General features: G+C 40.3%; 1 protein-coding gene across 4 annotated transcripts in view; it reads left to right on the top strand.

Annotated features, from left to right (window-relative positions):
- The window catches only part of sbf1 (SET binding factor 1), a 211,443-nt gene that overhangs the window by 91,690 nt on the left and 95,666 nt on the right, over nucleotides 1–24,087 (top strand). For all 4 annotated transcript variants that reach the window (XM_063072891.1, XM_063072890.1, XM_063072889.1 and 1 more), the window contains exons 4-8: nucleotides 552–662; nucleotides 4,676–4,786; nucleotides 18,538–18,643; nucleotides 22,983–23,115; nucleotides 23,465–23,573. In XM_063072891.1, the coding sequence (XP_062928961.1) occupies nucleotides 552–662; nucleotides 4,676–4,786; nucleotides 18,538–18,643; nucleotides 22,983–23,115; nucleotides 23,465–23,573 (570 nt within the window). The remainder of the gene's footprint in view (nucleotides 1–551; nucleotides 663–4,675; nucleotides 4,787–18,537; nucleotides 18,644–22,982; nucleotides 23,116–23,464; nucleotides 23,574–24,087) is intronic.

Here is a 24,087-nt window from a genome sequence, read left to right as displayed (position 1 = left end):
GATCTATTTGAAATCTTAATGCAGTTATCAGATGCCCTTGTCAGAGTAGCTTGTTTTCTGGAGAGTTTGAGAAGAAAAAGCCAAGAGCTGTGGAGTGGGGATTCATAATTGATGTCCTTGGGCATCTAAAAATCTACAGATGATTGACTGAATAAATGTTTGAGAAGCAGCAATAACTCAGAGGAATGTAAGAGTGGAGGAAGTTGAAGAAAAGCAAAATGGTGTTTCAACCCAAAACATTGTCAGTTCCTTTCCTTCAACAGATGTTGCTTGACCTGTTGAGGTCTCCAACAGATTGTTTGTTGAACAGTATTTGCAGTTCATTGTGTTCTCATTACATTAGATCCCAGCTGACCTGGATAACCAGTCATATAAAACATGCTTAAATGCCACCCCTCCCCCCCTCCTTGAATAGGTAACTGTATTCCTATTCATGTATTGGACTTCTTGCCTGCAATTATTGGCTGGGGTCTTGATTTACTGGAGCATTTGCATATGTTACACTGTATTTTTCACTGAGGTCTGCTTAATGTTTTTCTCTAAAACCTCAGCAAAATCATGGAAATTGCACTGAAGAGGACTCAAAATTTCAGACTCCACAGTTATTTGCCCCAAAAAGTCTGGTTCTGGTTTCACAGTTGGACTACACGGAGGTGTTCAGGGTAAGAACTGCATGGATGACAAGAAACCGTGCATTTTTATTTAACTTAGTGGAAACTATGAAGTATATAAATAATTGTACATGTCATTATTTAGTCATACAAAAATGTCATGGAACAAATGGTCATTTAGCAATGCAGAGTCTCACATACAGCATAATGATTTATTATCATAAAATCATCACATGACTAGCCTAGATTGTTAATGTTTTTAAAAAAACAAACTTCTCAAAGCATATCAGGGAAGCATAATCGAACAAATTTCAAAAGCACTCCAAAATTAATTACTTTGAGTAATAACAGAAAATGGTGGAAATTCTCAGCAGATCCCATAGCATATATGGTCAAGAAATAGAGCTAACATTTTAAGGTAATGAACTTTCATCAAAAATGGGAAAAGTTGGAAGTAAGTTTTGAGTTGCAAAAAAAGGAACATTGTTGGGATGGTTCTACAGAACAAAGGTTTGTGATAGGGTCAAGATTGTGAAAGATTGTGGTGGTAGTGATGATAGCTGAAAAGGATAGTAACGGTGAATAAATTACAAAACGTGCATCTGGGATAAATAGAAGGAAATAAAAACTGAAGTTACCGGAAGAAAGAGCGGGGAAAGAAAAACTAGGTACCAGAATGGCTGATGTGAAATTGTTGAATGTAGGTTGGTTTTAATGATGACCGGGGCTGGAGAAGTTTAGAAGTCAAAGTAACTTTATTATGAAAGTGCAGATATGTCACCATGTACGACCCTGAAATTCATTTCCTTGTGGGCATACTCATTAAATCCAAAATAAAGTCCATAATAATATAATAACCATAATATAATCAATGAAAGAATGCACTAACTTGGCATTCAACCAATGTGCAAAAGACAATGAACTATGCACATATAAAAAGAAAAGAAATAATAACATAGAACATAGAATAGTACAGCACAGTACAGGCCCTTCGGCCCACAATGTTGTGCCGACCCTCAAACCCTGCCTCCCATATAAGCCCCCACCTTAGATTCCTCCATATACCTGTCCTCCATATACAATAAATAAACAATAAATATGAATGTGAGCTGAAAAGTCCTTGAAAATTAGTCCATAGTTTGTCGGAACATTTCAATGATGGGGCAAGTGAAGCTGAGTGAAGTTATCCCCTTTGGTTCAAGAGCCTAATGTTTGAAGGGTAATAATTGTTCCTGAATCTAGTGTTTTGAGTCTTGAAGCTCCTGTATCACCTTTCTGATGGCAGCAGCATGAAGAGAGCATGTGTTAAGTGGTTGCGGTCCCTGATGATGGATGGTACTTTTCTGCAAAAGTGCTTTGTGTAGATGTATGCAGTGGTGGGGAAGGCTTTACCCGTGATGGACTGGGCCATATTCACTACTTTTTGTAGCATTTTCAATTCAAGGGCATTGGTGTTTCCATACCAGGCTGTGATGCAGCCTGTCAAAATACACTCCACTGCGCATCTATGGAAATTTGTCAAAGTTTTAGGTGCCATGCCGAATCTTCACAAGCTGCTAAGGAAGCAGAGGTGCTGCCGTGCTTTCTTCATAATTGTACTTGCATGCTGGACCCAGGACAGGTCCTCTGAAATAATAACACTGAGGAATTTAAAGTTGCTGACCTCCCCACCTCTGAACCTCAGAGGACTGGCTCACCTTTGGATTCCTCATCCTGAAGTCAGTAATCAGTTCCTTGGTCTTGCTGACATTGAGAAAGAGGATATGTTTATTGCAGCACTCAGCCAGATTTTCGATTTCCCTCCTATATTCTGATTTGTCACCACCTTTGATTTGGCCTACAACAGTGGTGTAGTCAGCAAACTTGAATATATCATTGGAGCTGTGTTTAGCCACACGGGCATAAGTATAAAGCGAGTAAGCACACAGCCTTGTGGAGCACCCGTGATGATGGAGATCATGGAGGTGATGTTTTAGCCAATCCAAACTGACTGGAGTCTGCAAGTGAGGAAATCGAGAATCCAGTGACACAAGGAGATTATTGAGTTGATTGGGGGTTGAAAATTCCAAAGCTTGGTTTCAGCTAACTAATTGATTGGCCATTATAGGGATGTGAGAACCCTAAAATTTGAAGAGCTCATAAAGACATACCAGAAAAGATGAGAAGAAGGCAAAGAAGCTTCGTGTTTCAATGTAGTAAGAATTTTACATTTGCATTTGCACTTAAGTGGATTTAGGAGTATTGCTTGAAGGTTGAGAATCAGAGTACAAGCAGAATTTTGAATTAGCTGAAAAGTTGAGCAATCGATCAGGTTTACTTTGGACGTATGGAACTGTTACAGCCAGAGATAACTGAGCGTGACCAAAGAAGTTTGCAGTGACAATAGGCAGTCTTATAGTGATGAAAGATTTCAAGTCAAAAGCTTGCTTGGGAACAAGTTTCATTAAGATTACAAACTCTGTTCCATCTCAGATGGTGATGTGGAAGAAGTACAGAAGTGGTAATGTATGTACAAAGTTTACAGGGGTGACCAAAAGCATTGGCATCAGTTATGCCAAAGTTTGAGTGATAATTGCAACTCGTTTGTGGTTTCTTATCAGACAAAGATTGTGATAAATTGGAGGCCCTGGAGGAATTAAGTGATGTACTGAGATGGAACTGAGTACAACAAATTATACTTGGTTACCCCACAGGGGCCAGTATTTGGCTTGTTGAGTGTGCATCAGCTCTCTACCAGTGCAGCTCTCGAGGTCCATCTACCAGCTCATGCTTTGCAGACTCGCAAATTTTTTCAACCATGTATTTATCCAATTCCCTCTTGAAGACCACAGTGGAAGCTGCCTTACCACATCTGTAGTTTATATCTCATAGTTCTGATATAGTATTATCTTACGATAAGATATATAGTATTATTTACTATCACCTCTGTCGTGATGAAGAGTGTCAGCCTGAAACATCGACTGTTTGTTTCTTACCATAGATGCTCTCTAAGCTGCTGAGTCCCTCCAGCATTTTGTGGGTGTTGCTCTGGATTTCCAGCATCTGCAGAATCTCTTGTTTTAGCATTCCAGAGATTTTTTTTTGTCTGCCTGTTATGGCGCTGGCATTAAGGGCAGCAATGAGAGTTTTCATTGCTTTTCTGTTCTTTTTTGACCAGTCAGGGTTGTTACTCCTGAGCTGAACCTCTGAACCTGGAGGAGCAGTGCACCACTCTTAGTCTGGCCTCTACCCTTTGACCTGTTTGGTATGGGTGATCCTACCAGGAGTCAAATCACAAGCCCCTGACTCCAGCTGTCCGGGTCATTGAGGCACGCAAGCCTCCAAACCCTACAACAAGGTTGTGGTCCTCTTGGGGTATTCCAGACAAGCCTTTGCTATAGTTGGCATACTTGAACAAATGTTAGTCTGACTTACAGCTAGAGACCAGCAGGAATCCAGACTTTATAGATTGATCTTGGCAGGAATTGATCCAATCTTCAAACGACAGTGATTCACATCATTATCTTGGGGACGAAAAACAGGGCCAGTGCTTGGTTTTCAACAGGATTGAGACCATTCTCCTGCATTGTTGTTTCTCTGGGAGGGGTCTGTGACTGCAGTTGTTAAGTTGTGGTCATTCCTGATTTGCGCTGTTTGGGTGACATTACATGTGAACACCTTTATATAGCTTCCATTGCTTATTTAACATTTCCTGTACAAGCAGGGGAAGGAGGGCAGTCTGAGTCCTGCAATCTAATGTATAAGCAGCTAAGGACCAGAGTAGCAGCTGTCTTTCCTTTTGTCACTGTTGGCTGTGTAGCAAGAGTAGTCGGCAGTCTGTTGAAATACTGACTCTCCAGGTGTCATCCTTGAAAAAAGCAAAACCAGGCCTATATAATTTACAAAAAACATCTGAAATGTCCTGAATTATACTGAAAAAATTACCTTTGTTTATGGCTGCAGTCACTGCCTGATTTGAGTATTTCAAGCATCTTTGTATTTTAACTTACTGCTATGTGTAATAGAAAATATAAGTGATTTATCTCCAGTTGTTTCTCTTTCTTTCTCCTCTGTCTCTCATGCAGAATTGCCTGGGTCTAATGTACACCATTTACATTGACTGTCTGGATTTTCCATTGGAGAAGGTGGTTGGGAACCTGCTGACTTGCATCATTCCCATCACAGGAGGATCCCAGGTCAGTCAGTCTGAGCATGTTTTTTTTCATTCTCAGTTTAGTTCAGTTTCCGAAATAATGACGTTTTTCCAGAACTGTGTTGAATTATCAATAAATACTTTGGTGAAATTAGTGAAGGCATATGTTGACTGTCTTTTTCATTTAAATAAAGATGAGTGACTATCATAAGAAGAACAGACTGGGGCTTCAATTTTGCAAGAAGATAATTCTGTGCAGTGGTAGATTCCATTTGGATTTCCTTTGCTGAGAAGTTCAGGTCATGTTTGGAACACTTGAATGCACCAGGATTGAGTATCTGTGCGCTGTTGTTCTGAGAACCTATTCCAGAAGCAAATTATAGAATGGAATGATTGGTGATTTCATTTTCTTTCTTGGACAAACAACAGGTACCCCACCATCAACCTATTGGGAGTTGCCATTGACCAAAAATATGTAGTTTGGCCACTGGAACAGGTCAGGAGTTGAGTAATCTGTGAGTGTTTAACTGATACCTCAAAGCCTTTCCATCATCTACAAAAGGAAAGTCAGGATTGTGATTAAATACTTTCCGCTAGGATGAGTGCAGCTTCAATGGTAGTGAAGAGGCTCAACACCTCCCAGGACAAAACAGCCTGCATGGCTGCTATCCCATCCACTTCTGACATAACAGTGTGAGCCATTTACAATGTGCACTGCAGTTACTCATCTTGGCTACTGTGACAGCACCTCTTAAAACAGTGAATGCTACACCATAAATTATGATATATGGAACATCAAGGTCCTCCAAGCCAGACACCATCCTGAAACTATATCACGGCTTCTTTGTCAAAGTTAGGTCTTTACCTTCTCCAGTAACATTGTGGAATACCTACGGCAGATATACAGTATATCTATGGTTCAAAGATATGACTCAGTATCACATATTCCTGTGTGATTGGGGTTGGACAATAAATGCTTACTGTTCTGGTTCCTGAAAACATAGTGGCTGGGGTTGCTAAATAGCTGAGTCATGCATGAGTATCTTACAGATTGTTCCTGAAAACAAAGTGGGTGGAGTTGCTAAGTAGCTGAGTCATGCATGAGTATCATGCAGAGTATTATACAGATTGTCCAGGGCAGACTGAGGAAAGTTATGTGCCCTCCCTCATTAAGTGTTCTATTTAATAAACAGCATAGTAAAATACCTTTTAGAGTTGAGGAAAGGGTTTCGAATATTTATTCTCTGCTTTTCATGTTGCTCGTTGTTGAAAGTGAAGGTGGGGAGGTTCCCCATCGAACAATTTGAATTAGCCTGCTGTATGCTAAAGATTTACCGTTGTATGTCTGCCCATTTCATCCTCTTTCAAATTTATTAGCATTTGGAAGCTGACTTCAAATTGTAAAAGTTGAAATCATGATTCAAACAGAAAACATCAGGACATAAATATGAGCATTTGGCACCTCACATCTGTACCAGTGGAATTGCCAACATCCTACTTAGACCAGTTCCACTTTCAGTTGCTCATTGTGTTCTTCAATATTTCTCCGAATCCAATCCCATCCTTTGCTCCAAGTGTCAATGTTCTACTCCAGTTGAATTATCACTCTGCCTACCAGTCCCCTTTTCTTTAAATGATCTGACCAGTTATTCCATTACTCTTGTGGTTTCTTACCACCTTTATTATTCCCTGTGTAAGCCCACTGTCCTTGAAGCTCACCCTTCTTCCATCAGCCTTCAAACCTGATAAACATACCATTGTTTTATCTCTGTAACTACACGGCTGGAAGGGTTTTAACACTTTCAGGAGACAAGGCGATGTGAAAATGTCTTGGAATTACTGAGTATGCTGCAAAAAAATGACAGTTGAAAATGGTGGCATATGTATACTTAGATAATAAATTTACTTTGAACTCTGACCTTTGAGTAGATTGCAAAAGGTAGTAGTAACGGCAGATCCAATTCTAACTGAATAATTATCTGAAGGGGTAGAAAAAATAGCAAGCAGAACAGCAGAATACCAATCACGAAAAGCAATGTATTTTTTTTATTCATTCGGCTGATGTGACCTTCGTAAACTGAGCCAGAATTTATTTGGCTATCACTAATTGCAATTGAAAAGGTGGTGGTGAGCTAACTTTTGAACCTTTGCAGTGCTTGAGATATGGCTGTACACCTAATGTTATTAGGTAGTGAATTCCAGGATTTTGACCCAGCTAAGGTGAAGAAATGGTGATGTATTTCCAAGTTAAGATGGTTTGTGGCTTTGAGAGCACCTTCCAAGTAATGATGTTTCCATGTTTTGGCTTTCCTTATCCTTCCAGCTCGTGGAGGTTGTGGGTTTAGAAGATGCTGATGAAGAAATCTTGGCAAGCTGCTTCAGTGAAATTTGTTAACTTGGCGGCAGCAGTACAATGCAATACATTATAATACAAAAGGGAAAAAAGTATATCAATTAAGTATATATGTACAGGTTTCCCCCGCCATCCGAAGGTAGAGTGTTCCTATGAAACGGTTTGTAAGCCGGACTGTCGTAAAGTGAAGAAGCAATCACCAGTTATTTATATGGGAAAAATTTGTGAGCGTTCGCAGACCCAAAAAAATAACCTGCCAGATAACACATAAAACCTAAAATAACAGTAACATATAGTAAAAGCAGGAATGATGTGATAAATACACAGCCTATATAAAGTAGAAATACTTTTCTACAATCATTGCCACACTGTTCTCCGTAGCGAAAATCTCACGCTAGCGCTCGGGGCAGAAACACTCTCCAACCTTCAAGCTATGAAGCTGCCAAATCATACCAAATAACACATAAAAATACACAGCCTATATAAAGTAGAAATAATGTATTACAGTGTAGTATCACTTGCCGGAATTGGGAAGACAGCGCCAAGCACACTGATGGTGGTGTGTTAGGCTGAGTCGTCGGAAGTTGGGGTGGTGCAGTGGTCCTCAACCTCCGGGCCGCCGACCGATACCGATCCGCGAAGAATGCAGGGGTGCAGCGGTAGCCGGGACACAGCCAGCACATCTTTAAGAAAAAAACCGAAATAGACAAGTTAATTAATTAGGTGCCGCCCGGCACATAATTAATTAGCTTGTTTATTTCTGCTTTTTTCTTAAAGATGTGCTGGGTGCGTCCCAGCTACCGCTGCATTCTCCGTGGCAATGTATCGGTCTGCGACCTGGGGGTTGGGGTGGTGGGACACTGCAGTGTCATCTCATCGTCGTCTGTTTCCATCAGGGCAGGCAGGTCATCTTCTTCTATGTCTGCCTGCCTCAATGTCGAAGGTCGAGGTTCGTCGTCTGCTGTGGCTGATGTGGAAGGCTTGAAAAATGATAGTATGCCTGACTGCTTAGCCTCATGCATTTTTCTATCATACAGTTCTTTGTAAGCACTCGAAGCATCTTGCAAATACGCCCTAAAGCTACGTACCCTTTCAAAATTAAAGTCATACTTTATTATTGCAGCGAAAATCTCATGCAGTTGCTTCGCGTTCACTTTCGGTCCCTTCGCTACTGCATTGGGTTTCGATTGTTATCCTTTCCTCTTCCAATTTCATCAGCTCTTCATTTATCAGTTCTTGGTCATGAGATGCCAAAACCTCTTCAACTTCAACTTCGTCAACTTCCACAAGCTAAACTCACTTTGTCCTTACTTCGTTCACCACGATCGAAATGCTTAATTATGTCTAGTTTTACGCTAAGTGTAACACCCTTACGAGTTCTTTTAGGCTTTTCCGATACCTTAAAACTCATCTTGCAAATGGAGGCTCACAGGCACGTGTTTAACCAATGCCAGCTAGAAAGCAGTTCCAGGGGAGGAGCTTGGCTGCCTGGGCGCGTGCTGCCTTTTATCGCGTGCTGCCTTTTTTCGTAACAGTGAAAACACCTTCTGTTAATGAAAACAGGTAACTAATGTAGGTCTTTTGTAACAGTGAAGGTTTCGTAAAGCGAACGTTTGAAAAGCGGGGGACACCTGTATATTAAATAGTTAAAAAGACTACAAAAACAATAATATATAAAAACAAAATGAAGTAGTGTTCATGGGTCTAATGTCCATTTAGGAATCTAATGGCAGAGGGGAAGAAGCTGTTCCTGAATTGCTGAGTGTGTGCCTTCAGGCTTCTGTACCTCCTTCCTGATAGTAACAATGAGAAGAGGGCATGTAATGTTTGGTGGGGTCCTTAATAATAAACGCTGCCTTTCTGAGGCTCCACTCCTTGAAGATGTCCTGGATACTGCAGAGGCTAGTACCCAAGATGGAGCTGACTAATTTTAAATCTTCTTTCGGTCCTGAGCAGTAGCCTCTTTCTCTCTCCCCCCCCCCCCACCCCCCATACCAGACAGTGATGCAGCCTGTCAAAATGCTCTCCACAGTACATCTATAGATGTTTTAGAGTGTTTTAGGTGACAAACAAAATCTCTTCAAACTCCTAATGAAATATTGCCGCTGTCTTGCCTTCTTTATAGTGACATCAATATGTCAATATGTTCGGACCAGGTTAGATCCTCAGAGGTCTTGACACCCAGGAACTTGAAATTGTTTGCTCTCTCCACTTCTGATCCCTCGCTGAGGATTGATTCGCTTCCCTTGTCCTTCCTTTCCTGAAGTCCACAATCTGCTGTTTTGTCTTACTGACGTTGAGTGCAAGGTTGTTGCTGCGACACCACTAACTAACTGGTATATCTTGCTCTTGTATGCCCTCTCATCTCCATCATAACGTTACCAACAGTGGTTGTGTCATCAGGAAATTTATAGATGGCATTTGAACTATACCTAGCCACACAGTCATGGGTATATAGAGAGTAGAGCAGTGGGCTAAGTACACACCTCTGAGATGCGTCAGTGTTGATTGTTAGCAAGGAGGAGATATTATTACCAATCCGCACAGATTGTGGTCTTCCTTAGGAAGTCAAGGATCCAATGGCAGAGGGAAGTACAGAGGCCTAGGTTCTGTAGCTTATTGATCAGGAACATGGGAATGATGGTGTTAAATGCTGAGCTATAGTCAATGAACAGCATCCTGACATAGGTATTTGTATCATCCAGGTGATCTAATGCTGTATATAGAGCCAATGAGATTGCATCTACCATAGACCTATTGTGGTGATGGGCAAATTGCAGTGGGTCCAGGTCCTTGTTGATGCAAGAGTTGAATCTAGCCATAACCAACCTCAAAACATTTCATTATTGTAGATGTGAGTGCTACTGGATGATGGTTATTAAGGCAATTCACACTACTCTTCTTGGGCACTGGTATATTTGTTGCCATTTTGAAGGAGATGGGAACTTCTGACCATAGCAGTGAGAGGTTGAAAATGTCCTTGAATACTCACGTCAGTTTAGTTAGCACAAGTTTTCAGAGCCTTAACAGGTACTCCATCGGGGACTGCCACCTTGCGAGACAGCCTAACTTTGGCTTCCAAGACACAGATTGCAGGATCACAAAATTCAGCAGGGATCTTCACAGCTGTAGTTATATTCTCACTCCCTTGTCTGGGAGTGAAGCATCAGTGCCATTCATGATGTTGGGTTTTGCTTTGTAGGAAGTAATGTCCTGCAAACCCTGCCAGAGTTGAAGTGCATCTGATGTTGCCTCCAATCTTGCTCGGAATTGTTTCTTCGCTCTTGAAATGCCCCTCCCCAAGTCATACCTGGTTTTCTTGTACAGTTCTGGGTCACCAGACCTAAATGCTGTCAATCTAGCCCTCAGTAGATGAGGAACCTCCTGGGTCATTCACGGCTTTTGATTTGGGTATGTACAGCAAGTCTTTGTAGGCACACACTCATCTACACAGGTTTTAATGAAGATGGTAGCAACTGCGGTATACTCATCCAGATTCGAAGATGAATCCCTAAATGTTGCCTTGCCTGCTGAGTTCCTCCAGTATTTTGTGTGTATTAGTACAAATTGTTCCAACTTTACAAGGGTGGTAATGACTATTGTTGAGGATGGGTTGTTATGTCCTGTATGGTGTCGACCTTCTTCAGTGTTGTTCAAATTGCATTCACCCAGGCACGTGGAGCATATTTCATCGCACTCCCGCCTTGAAACTTGTAGATGGTGGAGGATTTTGAGGAGTTAGGAGACAAGTCACTCACTGCAGGATTCCTGGAATTGCAATTGACCCTGCAATCTTAGGTATATTGTATATAAGGGTATTCTAGTTCAGTTTCAGTTAATGGTAACCCACCCCCAAGGATATCAATAGTTGGGGGATTCAGTGATAGTAATGCCATTGGATTAGATAGAGAACAGGATTTTCTCTCGTTGGTAATTGTGATTTCCTGACAAGGCATGTGGCACAAATATTACTTTACAACAATCAGCACAAGTATGCTTCATAATCTGAGGAGTTACAACTGTTGTTGAACATAGTGTGATTATCTGTTAACATGCCTACTTTGACTTTATGCTTGAAGCAGCTTAAGATGTTTGGGCCAAGGACTCCTGAAGAGATGTCCTGTGGCTGAGACCATTGACCTCCAACCTCCTGTCCTTCTTTGTGCTAGGTAGGGTTCCAAGCAGTAGAGGGCTTTCCCTATGATTCCCATTGTCAGGCTTCCCTGTTACCATACTTGATCAAGTACTGTCTTAATATCAAAGATTGTTACTCACAATGCAAGTCAGGACTTTGATTCTCTTGTCTGTGTTTTCACTAAGGCTGCATTGAGGTCAGATGCTTAATGATTTTGGCAGAGCCCAAACTGAACTTCTGTGAGCAGGTTGTTGCTAAGCAATAACTTGATAGCAATATAGAGAACTTGCCATCACTTGGCTGATGATCAAGCATAGGCTAATGGGGCAGGAATTGGCTGGGTTGAACATCCTGCTACTTGTGGGCAGGGCATACCTGGGCAATTTTCCATGGTGTCAAATAGATGCCAATATTATACTGTGCTGGAACAGCGTTGCCAAGAGTGTGACAAGATCTGGAGCGCATATCTCCAGAGCTAATGTCAGCAAGTTGTCAGAACCCACAGCCTTTGGTGTATTTTCTGCCTTTTGCTGTGTCTGTCTATTCGTCCATCTCTACCCTCCCCCCCCCATCCCACCCCGCCGACCCTTTGAGCCACACCATCCAGCAATCCCTAAATTTAATCCTAGCCTAATCACAGGACAACTGACAATGACCAATTAACCTACCAACTGGTACAGTATGTCTTTGGAATATGGAAGGAAACTCATGTGGTCACGGGGAGAGCATACAAACTTCTTACAGGTAGCAATGACTAGAAGTGAATCAGGTTGGCTGAAAACAAGCATCTTTCATACTGGGGCCCACTGGAAGAGACCAAGATGGATCATATGCATGGCACTTCTGGCTGAAGATCCTTGCAAATGCTTCAACTTTCTGTTTTGCATTCATGAATTGGGCTTCACTATAAAGGAGCGAGGGAACATCCATTATGATTCAGAGTTGGGTATATTACCACTGTCTTATATGACATGAAATTTTTTTTGTGGCACCAGTACAGCACAAAGCCATAAAAATTACTATAAGTTTCAAAATAAATAAAGCAAAAAAAAAAGGAATAATAGACAATAGGTGCAGGAGTAGGCCATTCGGCCCTTTGAGCCAGCATTGCCATTCACTGTGATCATGGCTGATCATCCACAATCAGTACCCTGTTCCTGCCTTCTCCCCATATCCCTTGACTCCGCTATCTTTAACAGCTCTATTTAACTCTTTCTTGAAAGAATCCAGAGAATAGGCCTCCACTGCCTTCTGAGGCAGAGTATTCCACAGATCCACAACCCTCTGTGTGAAAAGTTTTTTCTCAACTCTGTTCTAAACTCTAGTCTACCCCTTATTCTTAAACTGTGGCCTCTGGTTCCAGACTCCCCCAAAATCGGGAACATGTTTCCTGCCTTTGGCGTGTCCAATCCCTTAATAATCTTATATGTTTCAATCAGATCCCCCCTCATCCTTCTAAATTCCAGTGTATACAAGCCCAGTCGCTCCAATCTTTCAACATATGACATTCCCGCCATCCCTGGAATTAACCCAGTGAACCTACACTGCACTCCCTCCATAGCAAGAACGTCCTTCCTCAAATTTGGAGACCAAAACTGCACACAATACTCCAGGTGGGGCCTCATCAGGGCCTTGTACAGCTGCAGAAGGACCTCTTTGCTCCTATACTCAACTCCCCTTGTTATGAAGGCCAACATGCCATTAGCTTTCTTCACTGCCTGCTGTAATAGTGAGGTAGGGTTCATGAACCAATAAATAATGTGATTGTGGAGAGGAAGAAGCTGTTCATAAATCATTGAGTATGGATCTTCAGACTCCTGTGCCACTACCTTGATGGTAGTAAAGCAAAGAGGACATGTCTTGGATGGTAAGGTTCATGGTAATGAATGCCACATTCTTGAAAATATCCTTGATGATGTGAAGTATTGTACCTGTGATGGAGCTGGCTAAGTCTACAACCATCTGCAACCTCTTGTAATCCTGTACATTGGAGCTCCATATCAAGCTGTGATGGCAAACAGACAGAAAGCTCTCCACCGCACATGTAGAAATTTGCAAGTTTTTGGTGACAAAACAAATCACTTCAAACTTCTAACTAAGAAGAGCCAATGGTAAGTTAGTTTATGATTGTTTTGTGCACTGAGGTACAGAGAAAAGCTTTTCTTGAATTCCATTCATGCAAATCATTTCATTACAACCACACATTGAGGTAGGATATGGTGAAACAATAACAGAATGGAGAATAAAATGTTAGTTACAGAGGAAGTGCAGTACAGGGAGACAATAAGGTTCAAGGTCTTAACAAGGTAGATTGTGATGTCTAGAGGCCATCTTATCATATAAGGGAACAAGTAAGTAGTTTTATAACAGCAGAACAGAAGCTCCCCTTGAGCTTGGTGGTACATGCTTTCAGGCTTTTGTATCTTTTGTCCAGTGGCGGGGGGGAGGGGAAGACTAAAGAAAGAACGTCTTGGATGGATGGGGTCTCTGAATATGCTGGCTGGTTTACTGGGGCAGTGAGAAGTGTAGATGGAGTCCATGAAGATGCAGCTGGTATCCTTGGTATGTGGAACTGTGTCTACAACTGTGCAGCTTCTTACAGGCTTGGTTGGTGTGGCGATTTAAAAAATTTGAGAGGATCAAAGTGGATGTGGTAGATGGGCTGACGTGCCTTCTTCATGATAGCATCAATGTGTTGGGCCCACGATAGATCCTCTGAGGTGTTAATGTCCAAGAACTTGAAGCTGCTCACCTATTCTACCATTGATCCCCAGTGAATCAGAAGCTTGTCACCCAACTTCCCCTGACTGATCCACAATTAATTCCTTGGTCTTGCTGGCATTGAGTGCAAGATTATTGTTGTGACACCACTCAACTGGCCAACCTGTCTCCCTGCTCTATGCTTCCTCGTCACCATCTGAATTACACTCGCAGTGAATTGTTTGATTGACTACTGGATATAGCAGCACTGCAAAATTCAGATCTGATTCATTGGCTGCAAGATCATTTAGCTCTGTCTGTTGCATGCAATTTATGGTGTCTGATGCAAGTAATCCAGTTTTGTAGCTTTTTCAGATTAATCCCTCACTCTGTGCGCTTGGTGCTGATCCTGGCATCCTTCATTGAATCAGAATTGATCCACTGGTTCGATGGTGAAGGTAGAGTGGGACATAGTATGCCAGATTGTAAGGCTACAGATTGTGAGTGTGTACAATTCTGGTGCTGCTGCTGGTCCACGTCACCTCAGATAACCAGTCCTGTGTTGCTGGATCTGTTAGCAGCCTGCCCCGTTCAATAAGGTGAACAGTGCCATAGAAACTGTCAAATCAGGACTTCTCCGCAAGGACTGTGCAGTAGTTATTCCACCTGATACTGTTGTTGACTGATGCATCAGCAATAGCTAGATTGGTGAAGATGGGGAAGAGTAGATTTTTCCCTTTGTGAAGTAGCAGTTAATGAGTTGGAAGTGCAAGCCATGATGTAAGAATTTTTCTTGTGTTTCTACAGGGCTGATCATGCTATTTATTTGGTCATTTCATAGATTTTGTTCAAATTCTCTATCTCTAATCTGTCATTTGTTTTTAATCTACCATATGTCTTGTCTGTTGCTAACCTAGATGGATGATGAGAACGAGGAAGCAGTGGTATGAATCTTTTGTTGCTTTAATTACTTTTAACTTAAGTCCGCATTTCTGGATCTTGGCAGCTTCTACTGCTAACATTACATGATTAGTTAGTCCTTAAATTTTTTAAGACAAAAATGCATCCTGCTTTGGGGGGATTAAGGGAATAGCTGTGGAATTGGCATTTCAGAATAATGTCATTATTTAAAAGGGGGTTCAGGAAAAGAAGCTGAGTTATAATTAGCATGAAAGAGATATTAACAAATTTTTGGAACATAAAATGGAAATGGGATATTTAGCCTTGTTGATGTTTATGCTCCGAGTCTCCTTCTATTCCTTCTGCATTTTCTGTCTTTCAGCATGTCTTTCAATTCCCCTTTTTCTATTGTGGAACTAACTAGTATCATTTTGAAAGCATCTACATTTCAACCATGATGGTAATGATTTCCACCTCGTAGCAACTCCAAGATTGGTTCTCCTTATTTTCCATCAATATGTGGACGTATGGGCCCCTGAATTGGATTTGCACATGTGGAAGATTTCTTATTCTCATCCAACTTGCCCAGTTAGCTCTCAATTTTAAAGACATCTGAAGTGTTTTTTTTTTAATCAATAGCTGTTGTTTTTCCTTTTCAGTAACATCTTAAATGATTTTGTAACTCTTGCATTTATAGATCAACTAGAAACAGTTAGCGCCCTATTTATGCTCTCTTCTCCCTACCACTTCTCCTATCCCTCTGAGAATCTTATTTTTATTATTCTCTTGTGCACTGACTCCAACTGAAGGTGTTGACATGCAGCCTGAACTCTTCCCCCCCCCCCCCCGGAATACTCCACAAGGAGTCATCATGGAAATCATGGACCAATGGTTGGTCTCTCCTGTGTCTTAACAATTTTATATGGTCATAAACATTTTAAGTCTGTATAATTCTCAATAGCTAAAATCATGTCAATCTTCAAATTTAGCTTTATGTGAATTTAGAGAAGATGATTGCTGTGGTGTTACATAAAATTCTGGTAGCCAGTATGAAAGTTCATGAAATTGAAGGGAAATCAATGTTTTGTCCTTGCAACCAAATTGATGATGTGGACTGAGAACAGATGAGGCTCTAATAAATGGTACTAATTCCTACAGTATCCTACATATCAACCTGAGAATGAATGTCTTCACCCCCACCCAGCTATTTGCTCCCTATTTGATAACCAATTCTCAATCCATTTTAGTATTTCTGCCTCCAATTCCACATGCTTTAATTTGGTTGACCAGCATATTGTGTAGTACCTTATCAAGAGCCTTCAGAAAATTAATTAATTCACCATTATCTGTTCTATTGGTCATGTCTTTGAAGAACTCCAGTGGATAAACCAAATATGTTTTTCTTCATCAATCCATGTTGACTGCTCAATAATATTATTTACAAGCAGTTTTGTAATTAGACCCTTCATTATAGATGCCAATATTTTTCCTATCACTGATAGCTAACGGGTTGATAATTTCCTGGTTTTTACTTTCCAGTTAAATAACGATGTCACATTTGCTGTAACTCCATCCAGGAGCATAGTTCTAGAATCTACAGCTCGTTAGTGGATACTACAGTTATCATCTTCCATCTCTAGAGTCACTTCTTTCAAAACTTTGAGAAGTGAATAATTGGGTCCTTGCAATTTATCAGCTTTGACACTTACGAGCCTCTGCCCAGTTTCTTCCTTCCCTCATTTCCGCTTGACCCTGGATCTGGCAATTGGGAAACATCTTCTATGACTTTCTCAGGAATCTGTGATACACTCCTTTGAAGGCTTGTAGGAAGCAGAACTGTGCACCATAGTCAAGATATCATATCCATGACATGTCATTGCCATAACAAACAAGTAGTTTGTTCAATGTAGAGGAAATTTCAAATCACCTATATTTTCTTTGTGTCATAATACGTGGAAGAGCCATGGGCGTAAAATTGCTAAGCTGTCAAATAATTAGGCAAACAGGCAATTACTTTCAATGCAGGTAAGTAACAAGTATCTGCTTTGGACTAAAAAAGTGCAAATTTTAATAATTTAAAATGTTAAAGCTGTGTACAGTGATACTTCAGAGATTTTGTTTAATTCATTGATTCAAAGTGAGTCTTGGAATGAGAGAATTTGGGCCATTTGGTCTAAACTGGTTCTCTTTTGTTTTAAAAAAAAAACAGCAGTCCAGTTAATTGCATTTCTCTACTCATTTAGCATACCCCTATAAATATTTTTTTCTTCAGGTGTTTATCAATGCACGCAAAATGCTGGAGGAACTCAGCAGGTCAGACAGCATCAATAGAAATGAATAAATTATTAATTTCTATAGTTGCTGGCTGACCTGCCGAATTCCTCCAGCATTTTGTGTGAATTGCTTCGGATTTACAACATCTGCAGAATTTCTCATGTTTATCAAGTTCTTTCCCTGTAACCTGTTAGTGATTTTTTTTTGAGATCATCATCCTTTTTTAAACAAATTCTTGACTACAAATCTTTTTAAAAAAAAATTCTACAGTATGTATTGCATCTGTTCCTTTCGTAAAATTGTTTTACATTTTACATTCTGCCCATTTCATCAGTATCTTGTGTATGATATACTATATTCAAGTTTCACTTTGAAATGAAATCAAATCCTAATCTTATATATTATAAGTAGCCGTATTCCTAATGCTTCTGAGGCCGTGTACAGTATATCTAACAGCAAAAAATTAGTAGCTAGAAAAACATTAATAGAATACTTACATTTATGTTGTAGTCATCTAATTTAAGTTTTACTATAGCTATACAATGCCCTGGATATATGATTTCTTGAGTAGCGTGTATAGTTTTGCATCCTGCAGCTTAGAAAGCATATGTAAGCCTTTGAAGAAGTGTATTGGCCATTCATCAGAATGTTACTGTGTTCGATTACAAGAATCAATTGACCACACTCAGTTGCCCCATAAAATAATAGATTAAGGAGTCATTTAACTAAGGTTTTTAGCATTTGGAAGGGAATTGATCGGATAGGTAGTGATTAGGTTGTCCTCCTACTGGGGGCTTCCAATGTAAGAGCAAGATTTAAAAATTGCAGCTGAACTCTTCAAGAGAGAAGTTGGGACACTACGTAAGAAAGATAGTGTTAAGTGTTCAATATATCCGCTGAAAATGGTAGTTGCTATTTCTATTTAATTTTAAATCTGATTGAAAGATTATTTTATGGCTGGGTATATTGAGGATATAGATTCATAGTGATAATAAAGATTAAATTATCTCATGGAAGGATGAAACAAGAATTTCAGGCTGCAGTTACTTGCAGTTCCTAATGGTGACCATTGGGGCCTTGAATGTGATGTAATAGCTCCACCAGCTGGTCACCTTTGTGAAATACTGTTTATGTGGATAATCTGTTTTGCTGGAAACATTATATAGAAGATTAGACAATTTGTTGACCTTCCTTTAAAATGTCGTATAACCCAATTTCTTTGCTGTGTACTCTTTAACCAAGTATGCTATTTGACTTTGAAATTATAGGCTTGCTTTCTTCTATTCCCAATAAGATCAATTTTTGTCTCTGAACATTGATTTTAGGCTCCTCTACTAAAGGAGAGTATTGTTTGTTGGTAAAATTACTTAATCAAGCCACTCTGAATGTTGGTAAAAGTTTTACTTATAACTTGTGCTTGATTCTTCCACAGAGAACAATCTCACTGGGAGCAGGAGACCGTCAAGTCATACAGACTCCTATTAGTGATGCACTGCCAGTCACTGGTTGCAGTGTTGCACTGCTCCTCAAACAGCTAGGTATGTATTTGTAGTCCACATATTTGCAACAGAACAGACTGTGTGCATTGATTCTACTGACCTCAATTTTATACATCAACTTTTCAAAAACATTTTTTAAATACTGCATTATTTATTACAACAGTTGAAGAGAGTGAGTACAGGACAGCCCTGCCTATTGTGTTGATCCACCTATGTTTATTCTGTGTGTAAGTTAGTTCAACTAAACATCATCCAAAGTGTCATCAGACGGATGGTATTGAGGTTTCACCTGAAAGCCACACTCCCAGTTGTTTCTCCACATGCCAACCTGCAAAACCTAAAAGGTGTGAGATTGCCCACTCCAATACCCACCCACTTGGTTGGCTGCCCCAACTCGAAATGTGTGCTTGCTTTCCACAGCCCACCTGAACAAGAAAGGTGGAGAGCCATACCCCCCTTATTCGCCCCACCCTAAAAGTGCTGCTGTTACTGTTGATTTGTCCCAAAGATGTATAACTCATTTCCCTCCCCCACCCCGCCTGTGGTGCATTCTCACTCACCCCATTTCGTGGCGTATGCTCACTTCACCCACCCAAACAATGAAGATGTAAGTATCCACGAGGAAATCTGCAGATGCTGGAATTTCAAGCAACACACATAAAAGTTGCTGGTGAATGCAGCAGGCCAGGCAGCATCTCTAGGAAGAGGTACAGTCGACGTTTTGGGCCAAAATCCTTCGTCAGGACTAGCTGAAAGAAGAGCTAGTAAGAGATTTGAAAGTGGGAAGGAGAGGGCAGATCTGAAATGATAGGAGAAGACAGGAGAGGGAGGGATGGAGCCAAGAACTGGACAGTTGGTTGGCAAAAGGGATATGAGAGGATCATGGGACAGGAGGCCTAGGGAGAAAGGAAGGGGGAGGGGGAAGCCCAGAGGATGGGCAAGGGGTATAGTGAGAGGGACAGATAGAGAAAAAAGAAGAGAGAAAAAGAATGTGAGTATATAAATAAATAAATAATGGATGGGGTAAGAGGGGAAGGTGGGGCATTAGCGGAATTTTGAGAAGTCAATGTTCATGCCATCAGATGTAAGTATCCTTCCATTCACATTAATGGTACTCTTTGCTGCCCCTTTCACTCACATTGAAGAACCACAGCCTTGCCTAACCCACTCAAAAACGTGGGCTCCCCCACAAAAGGTGTGCTAGTTTCCCTTCTCCCTTTCCCATCCACTTTGAAGGTACATGGTGCACACACACATGCACCCCTCTATCTCCATGTTCTCTCTGCCTCCATCCAGTACTTCCCATTATTTTTTTATCAATTTTGCTTTTAACTACCCTTGAGAAGTTGTTTCCTTCCACCACTACACCACCTAGAGTCTGCTAACTTGCTGAAGTTGTTGCCTTTTTTTCCTCTGTGTAAACTCTTTCGTTAAAAGGAGAGCCATACCCTTATTCATCCCACCTCTTTCATTTATGCCTAAAAGTGATAAATGATCATACTGTCACTGAAGTTATTTGTGCTTATTCACTAACTCTGTGATTTTGAACACCTTTACATCCTTTTGGCTTTCTCTGTTTTAAGAAGGGAGCCGCAGCTTTTCTGCTATCACCATTTGAACCTTGCTGCTTGTTATATTTCCAGGTTTTATTATTGGAATCAAACTTTTTTCCAGCATGAGAAAAATGCTGGGAATGTAAACAAAAGCAAAATATTGGAAGGTGTCATCTTTCCATTAACAATACAAGAAGCGTTCAGTAGCCCAAGCAGAGGGAAGCAAAGTTGATAATTAACTCTTAGTGCAAAACACACACATGTGCGCACAGATGTGTAAGCCAGCACAAAACCAGGGAAAAGGAGGGTAAAAGGAAGAGTTAAAACAGATATGTATGTAGAATGGCAGAAGTTCATTGCTGTATTTGCTTAACAATTTCTACACCGGTTTTACACCCCCCCCCCCCCCCAGGATGCTGCCACTGTCCTTTTAATATGACCCATCTGCTTTCTGCTGCTTCAACCACTCTTTTCCCACTTCTTCTCCCCGGTTCACATGATGAATTTTGTTTCTGCTGGTAGCTCATGTACGTACACTCAGGCAACAGCTAGAACTGACCAGTAAATAACATTCACACCACACAATTTCCAGTCCATGACCTTCCCCAGTACTTCTAACCATCTTCCTTTAAACTCTGTCACCATTGTCACCAAATTTCACAGACGTTTTTAAAGTTATGGTGGTGTTGCTGACGTAAAGCTTAACTAGTCCAGCAAAATGAATATAGTGGCTGAGGAGCAGATCAGAAGGTAGATGTACTAGAGTGATTCTCCACTTGATTTGCCTGAATTATTCCACCAACCAGCATTTATCACTCTTCCTAAGAAAGCTGGAGCAATAGAATATGAATTACATGGGACCATAAGTTTAATGAGTCATATCACCAAGATACCTCTAAGAATTTTGATGACAAGAGCTAAAAGTAAGATATAAGCTGAAATAGGCAAAGATGTGGTTTTCTGAAAGACAAAAGTGCAAGAAACGCAATATTGATGTTAAGGATACTATCAGAACGAGCTATTCAAGTGCAAAAAGATTTGTTTGTTTTATCGACTACACAAAAGCATTTGATAAAGTGAAGCATAATAAGTTATTTGAAATATTACAGAAAACTCTAGATCTAGATTCGAAAGACCTCCGCCTAATCGGAAATCTGTACTGGGAACAAATTGCTGCTGTAAGAATAGATGGAGAAGTGAGTCTGTTTACGAAAATCAAGAGAGGTGTTAGACAAGGGTGTGTTTTCTCCCCTGATTTATTTAATGTGTACAGTGAAACAATATTACAAAAAATAAGAGACATCTTGGGAATCAAAGTTGGCGGTGAAAACATCAATAATTTCAGATGTGCAGATGACACTGTGTTAATTGCAAGTACGGAGGAAGAACTACAAAACTTAATTGATATAATTGTTGAAGAAAATGCAAAAATGGGTCTGTCTATCAATTGCAAAAAGACAGAATGTATGGTGATATCCTAAAAGAAGGAGAATCCTGTCTGCAGTCCGAGAATAAATGGGGAAGACATAAAACAAGTACAGAACTTTTGCTACCTAGGAAGCTGGGTGACATCAGATGGCAGGTGCGACTTGGACATCAAAAGAAGAAGAGAGATGGCAAAAGACACCTTTACGAGAATGAAGACTATACTGACCAATACTAAACTAGGCATGACAACCCACCTCAGAGTACTGAAATGTTACGTTTATCCAATTATGTTATATGGCTCAATGTTGGACAATATCTAGTAACATGAGGAAACTAATGTTTCCAGAGATGTGGTTTTTGAGGAGGATGCAAAGAATATCATAGACAAAACGAATATCTAACGAGGATGTCATGAACAGAGCAAACACAAAAAGAGAATAATGTATGAGATCATGAAAAGGTAAGGTAACTTCATTGGACATGTGATTAAGAAAGAGGAGTTAGAATGCATGGTAATTATGGGAAAGATTGAAGGGAAGAAAGCAAGAAGAAGACAAAGACAATTGATGATGGAGATAGCAGCCAGAGAACTGGAAATGAATACCAATGAATTGATCCACTTGACCGGAAACAGGAGTGTGTGGGCCATGGCAGTCAAAGCTCATACTGGGCATGGCACCTGATGATAATGATGATAAACCATAAGTAAGGATGATGGTGAAATATTCGTTACTTTCTAAATGAGTATATGGAGCTCCATCAGTTCTCACTGGTTGTCCTGATGAAGGGTCTCCACTTGAAATGTTAACTATTTACTCCTTTCTATGGAATAAAATAACCTATTTGTCTGTACCCCATCTACCACCCCACTCTGCCATGTATGAATGCATTGATTACCATAAACAAGATGCAGCACAATAACTTCAAAGACTTTTAGGAATATCTCTTAAATCTAAGACCGTACCCTGCTACAAAGGTCTCAGTGCACAAGTGCACATTTCCTATAATTATTGCACTGTCTTGTCCTTAGAAATATTTTGTGCATTTGTTAGGTCAAGATAATGAAACGACTTACCTGACAGCACTACAGTAGTTCATAACAGCATTTCTCCATCACCTTTCCAAGGACAATTAGGTTCCCTATTAAGTGACTGTGTTACCCTCATCCCATTAAAAATATTTAAAAACCAATTTGGTTTGATTAATTTTGTCCATGTTACTTTTGCATTGCTACCAGTGGGCATGGTGGTCACTATCTTTTTTAGTACAAAGCATATTTGATGAGGTGTTTTTGACAGATACTATCCTGCTTGCCATAATCTAAAAGATAGAGCAATAGATTTTACACCATTTACAGTCGTAGATTATATTTTGTATTTCTTCCATTTTTTTTTTAGGTATTAACAATGTATTGGATCTTTTTTGTGCTGCCCTAACCGAACACAAGATTCTGTTCCTGTCCTCCAGTTACCAAAGGCTAACAGAAGCTTGCCGAGCACTACTTGCTCTCATGTTTCCTCTAAAGTACAGGTAATTAGGAGAATGTCAGCATCTTCATTGGGACGCTGTTATAACCATGGCAAAGGCACCAAAATGTTGGGAAATTTGATGATTATTAATATATTATTGGTTAAGTCAGCTGGAGGAATGAGCTTCTCAGTTGTATGGGTATTTTATCATTCTTGTATATTTACAAGCACTTGAATGCTTGGGTTAGAGCAACGCCATCAAACTCTGAGTGTAAGCGGTGGTCTGGGGTAAAATGCACTTATGGTGATGTGTGAGAAGAGCAACAGTTTGTGGCTTCATTGAGAATTGAATGTGGAGAGCTTTTTTTTTCTTGGGACTATTGCTATTGAACCTTTTTGTTTCTTTGTAGTTTTACATATATTCCAATCCTACCAGCTCAGCTAATTGAAGTGCTGAGCAGCCCCACACCATTCATCATTGGAATCCACTCTTCCTTCCGAGCAGATATGCAGGACTTGGTGAGTAAAGTACACTATCCAAATCTTTAAGCCCAGTCATTGTGTCTTTGGTTTTTCTTAATTTCGCATTTCATTTATGTATTTGGTGTTTATAATTTTAACGATCAGTTATAACCCAAACAAATTTTAAATTTGAGAAATAAAATATTTTAGATTTAAAAATCTGGAGCAAAAAAATTGCTGGCTCAAGCAGCATCTGTGGAGGCAAAAGCGATATGCTGAGATACGAGTCAATTTGGAGTCATGGGGAGTGGAGCAGTTAGTACAGAGGAATACAGGGGAGGGGTGGGACAGGAACTGGTAAGTGATTAACAGAACTAGATGAGGGGGTAATTTATAGACAGATAGAGCCAGGTGGGAGAGTGGATTGGAAAAAATGAACCAAAGGAGAGAGAACCTGGGGGAACTTGTGCAAGTCAGGAAGGACATGAGTTGTGGTTTACCTAAAATTGGAAATTTCAGTGTTCAGAATAGATGTGGAGGCTAGTAGAGTGAAAGGCAAGAAGCTGGATTT

The sequence above is a fragment of the Mobula hypostoma genome, chromosome 20 (genome assembly GCF_963921235.1).
Source record: "Mobula hypostoma chromosome 20, sMobHyp1.1, whole genome shotgun sequence".
In the NCBI taxonomy this organism is placed as follows: domain Eukaryota; kingdom Metazoa; phylum Chordata; class Chondrichthyes; order Myliobatiformes; family Myliobatidae; genus Mobula; species Mobula hypostoma.
The sequence above is the reverse complement of the archived record's forward strand: the minus strand, read 5'-3'. Positions and strand labels throughout refer to the sequence as shown.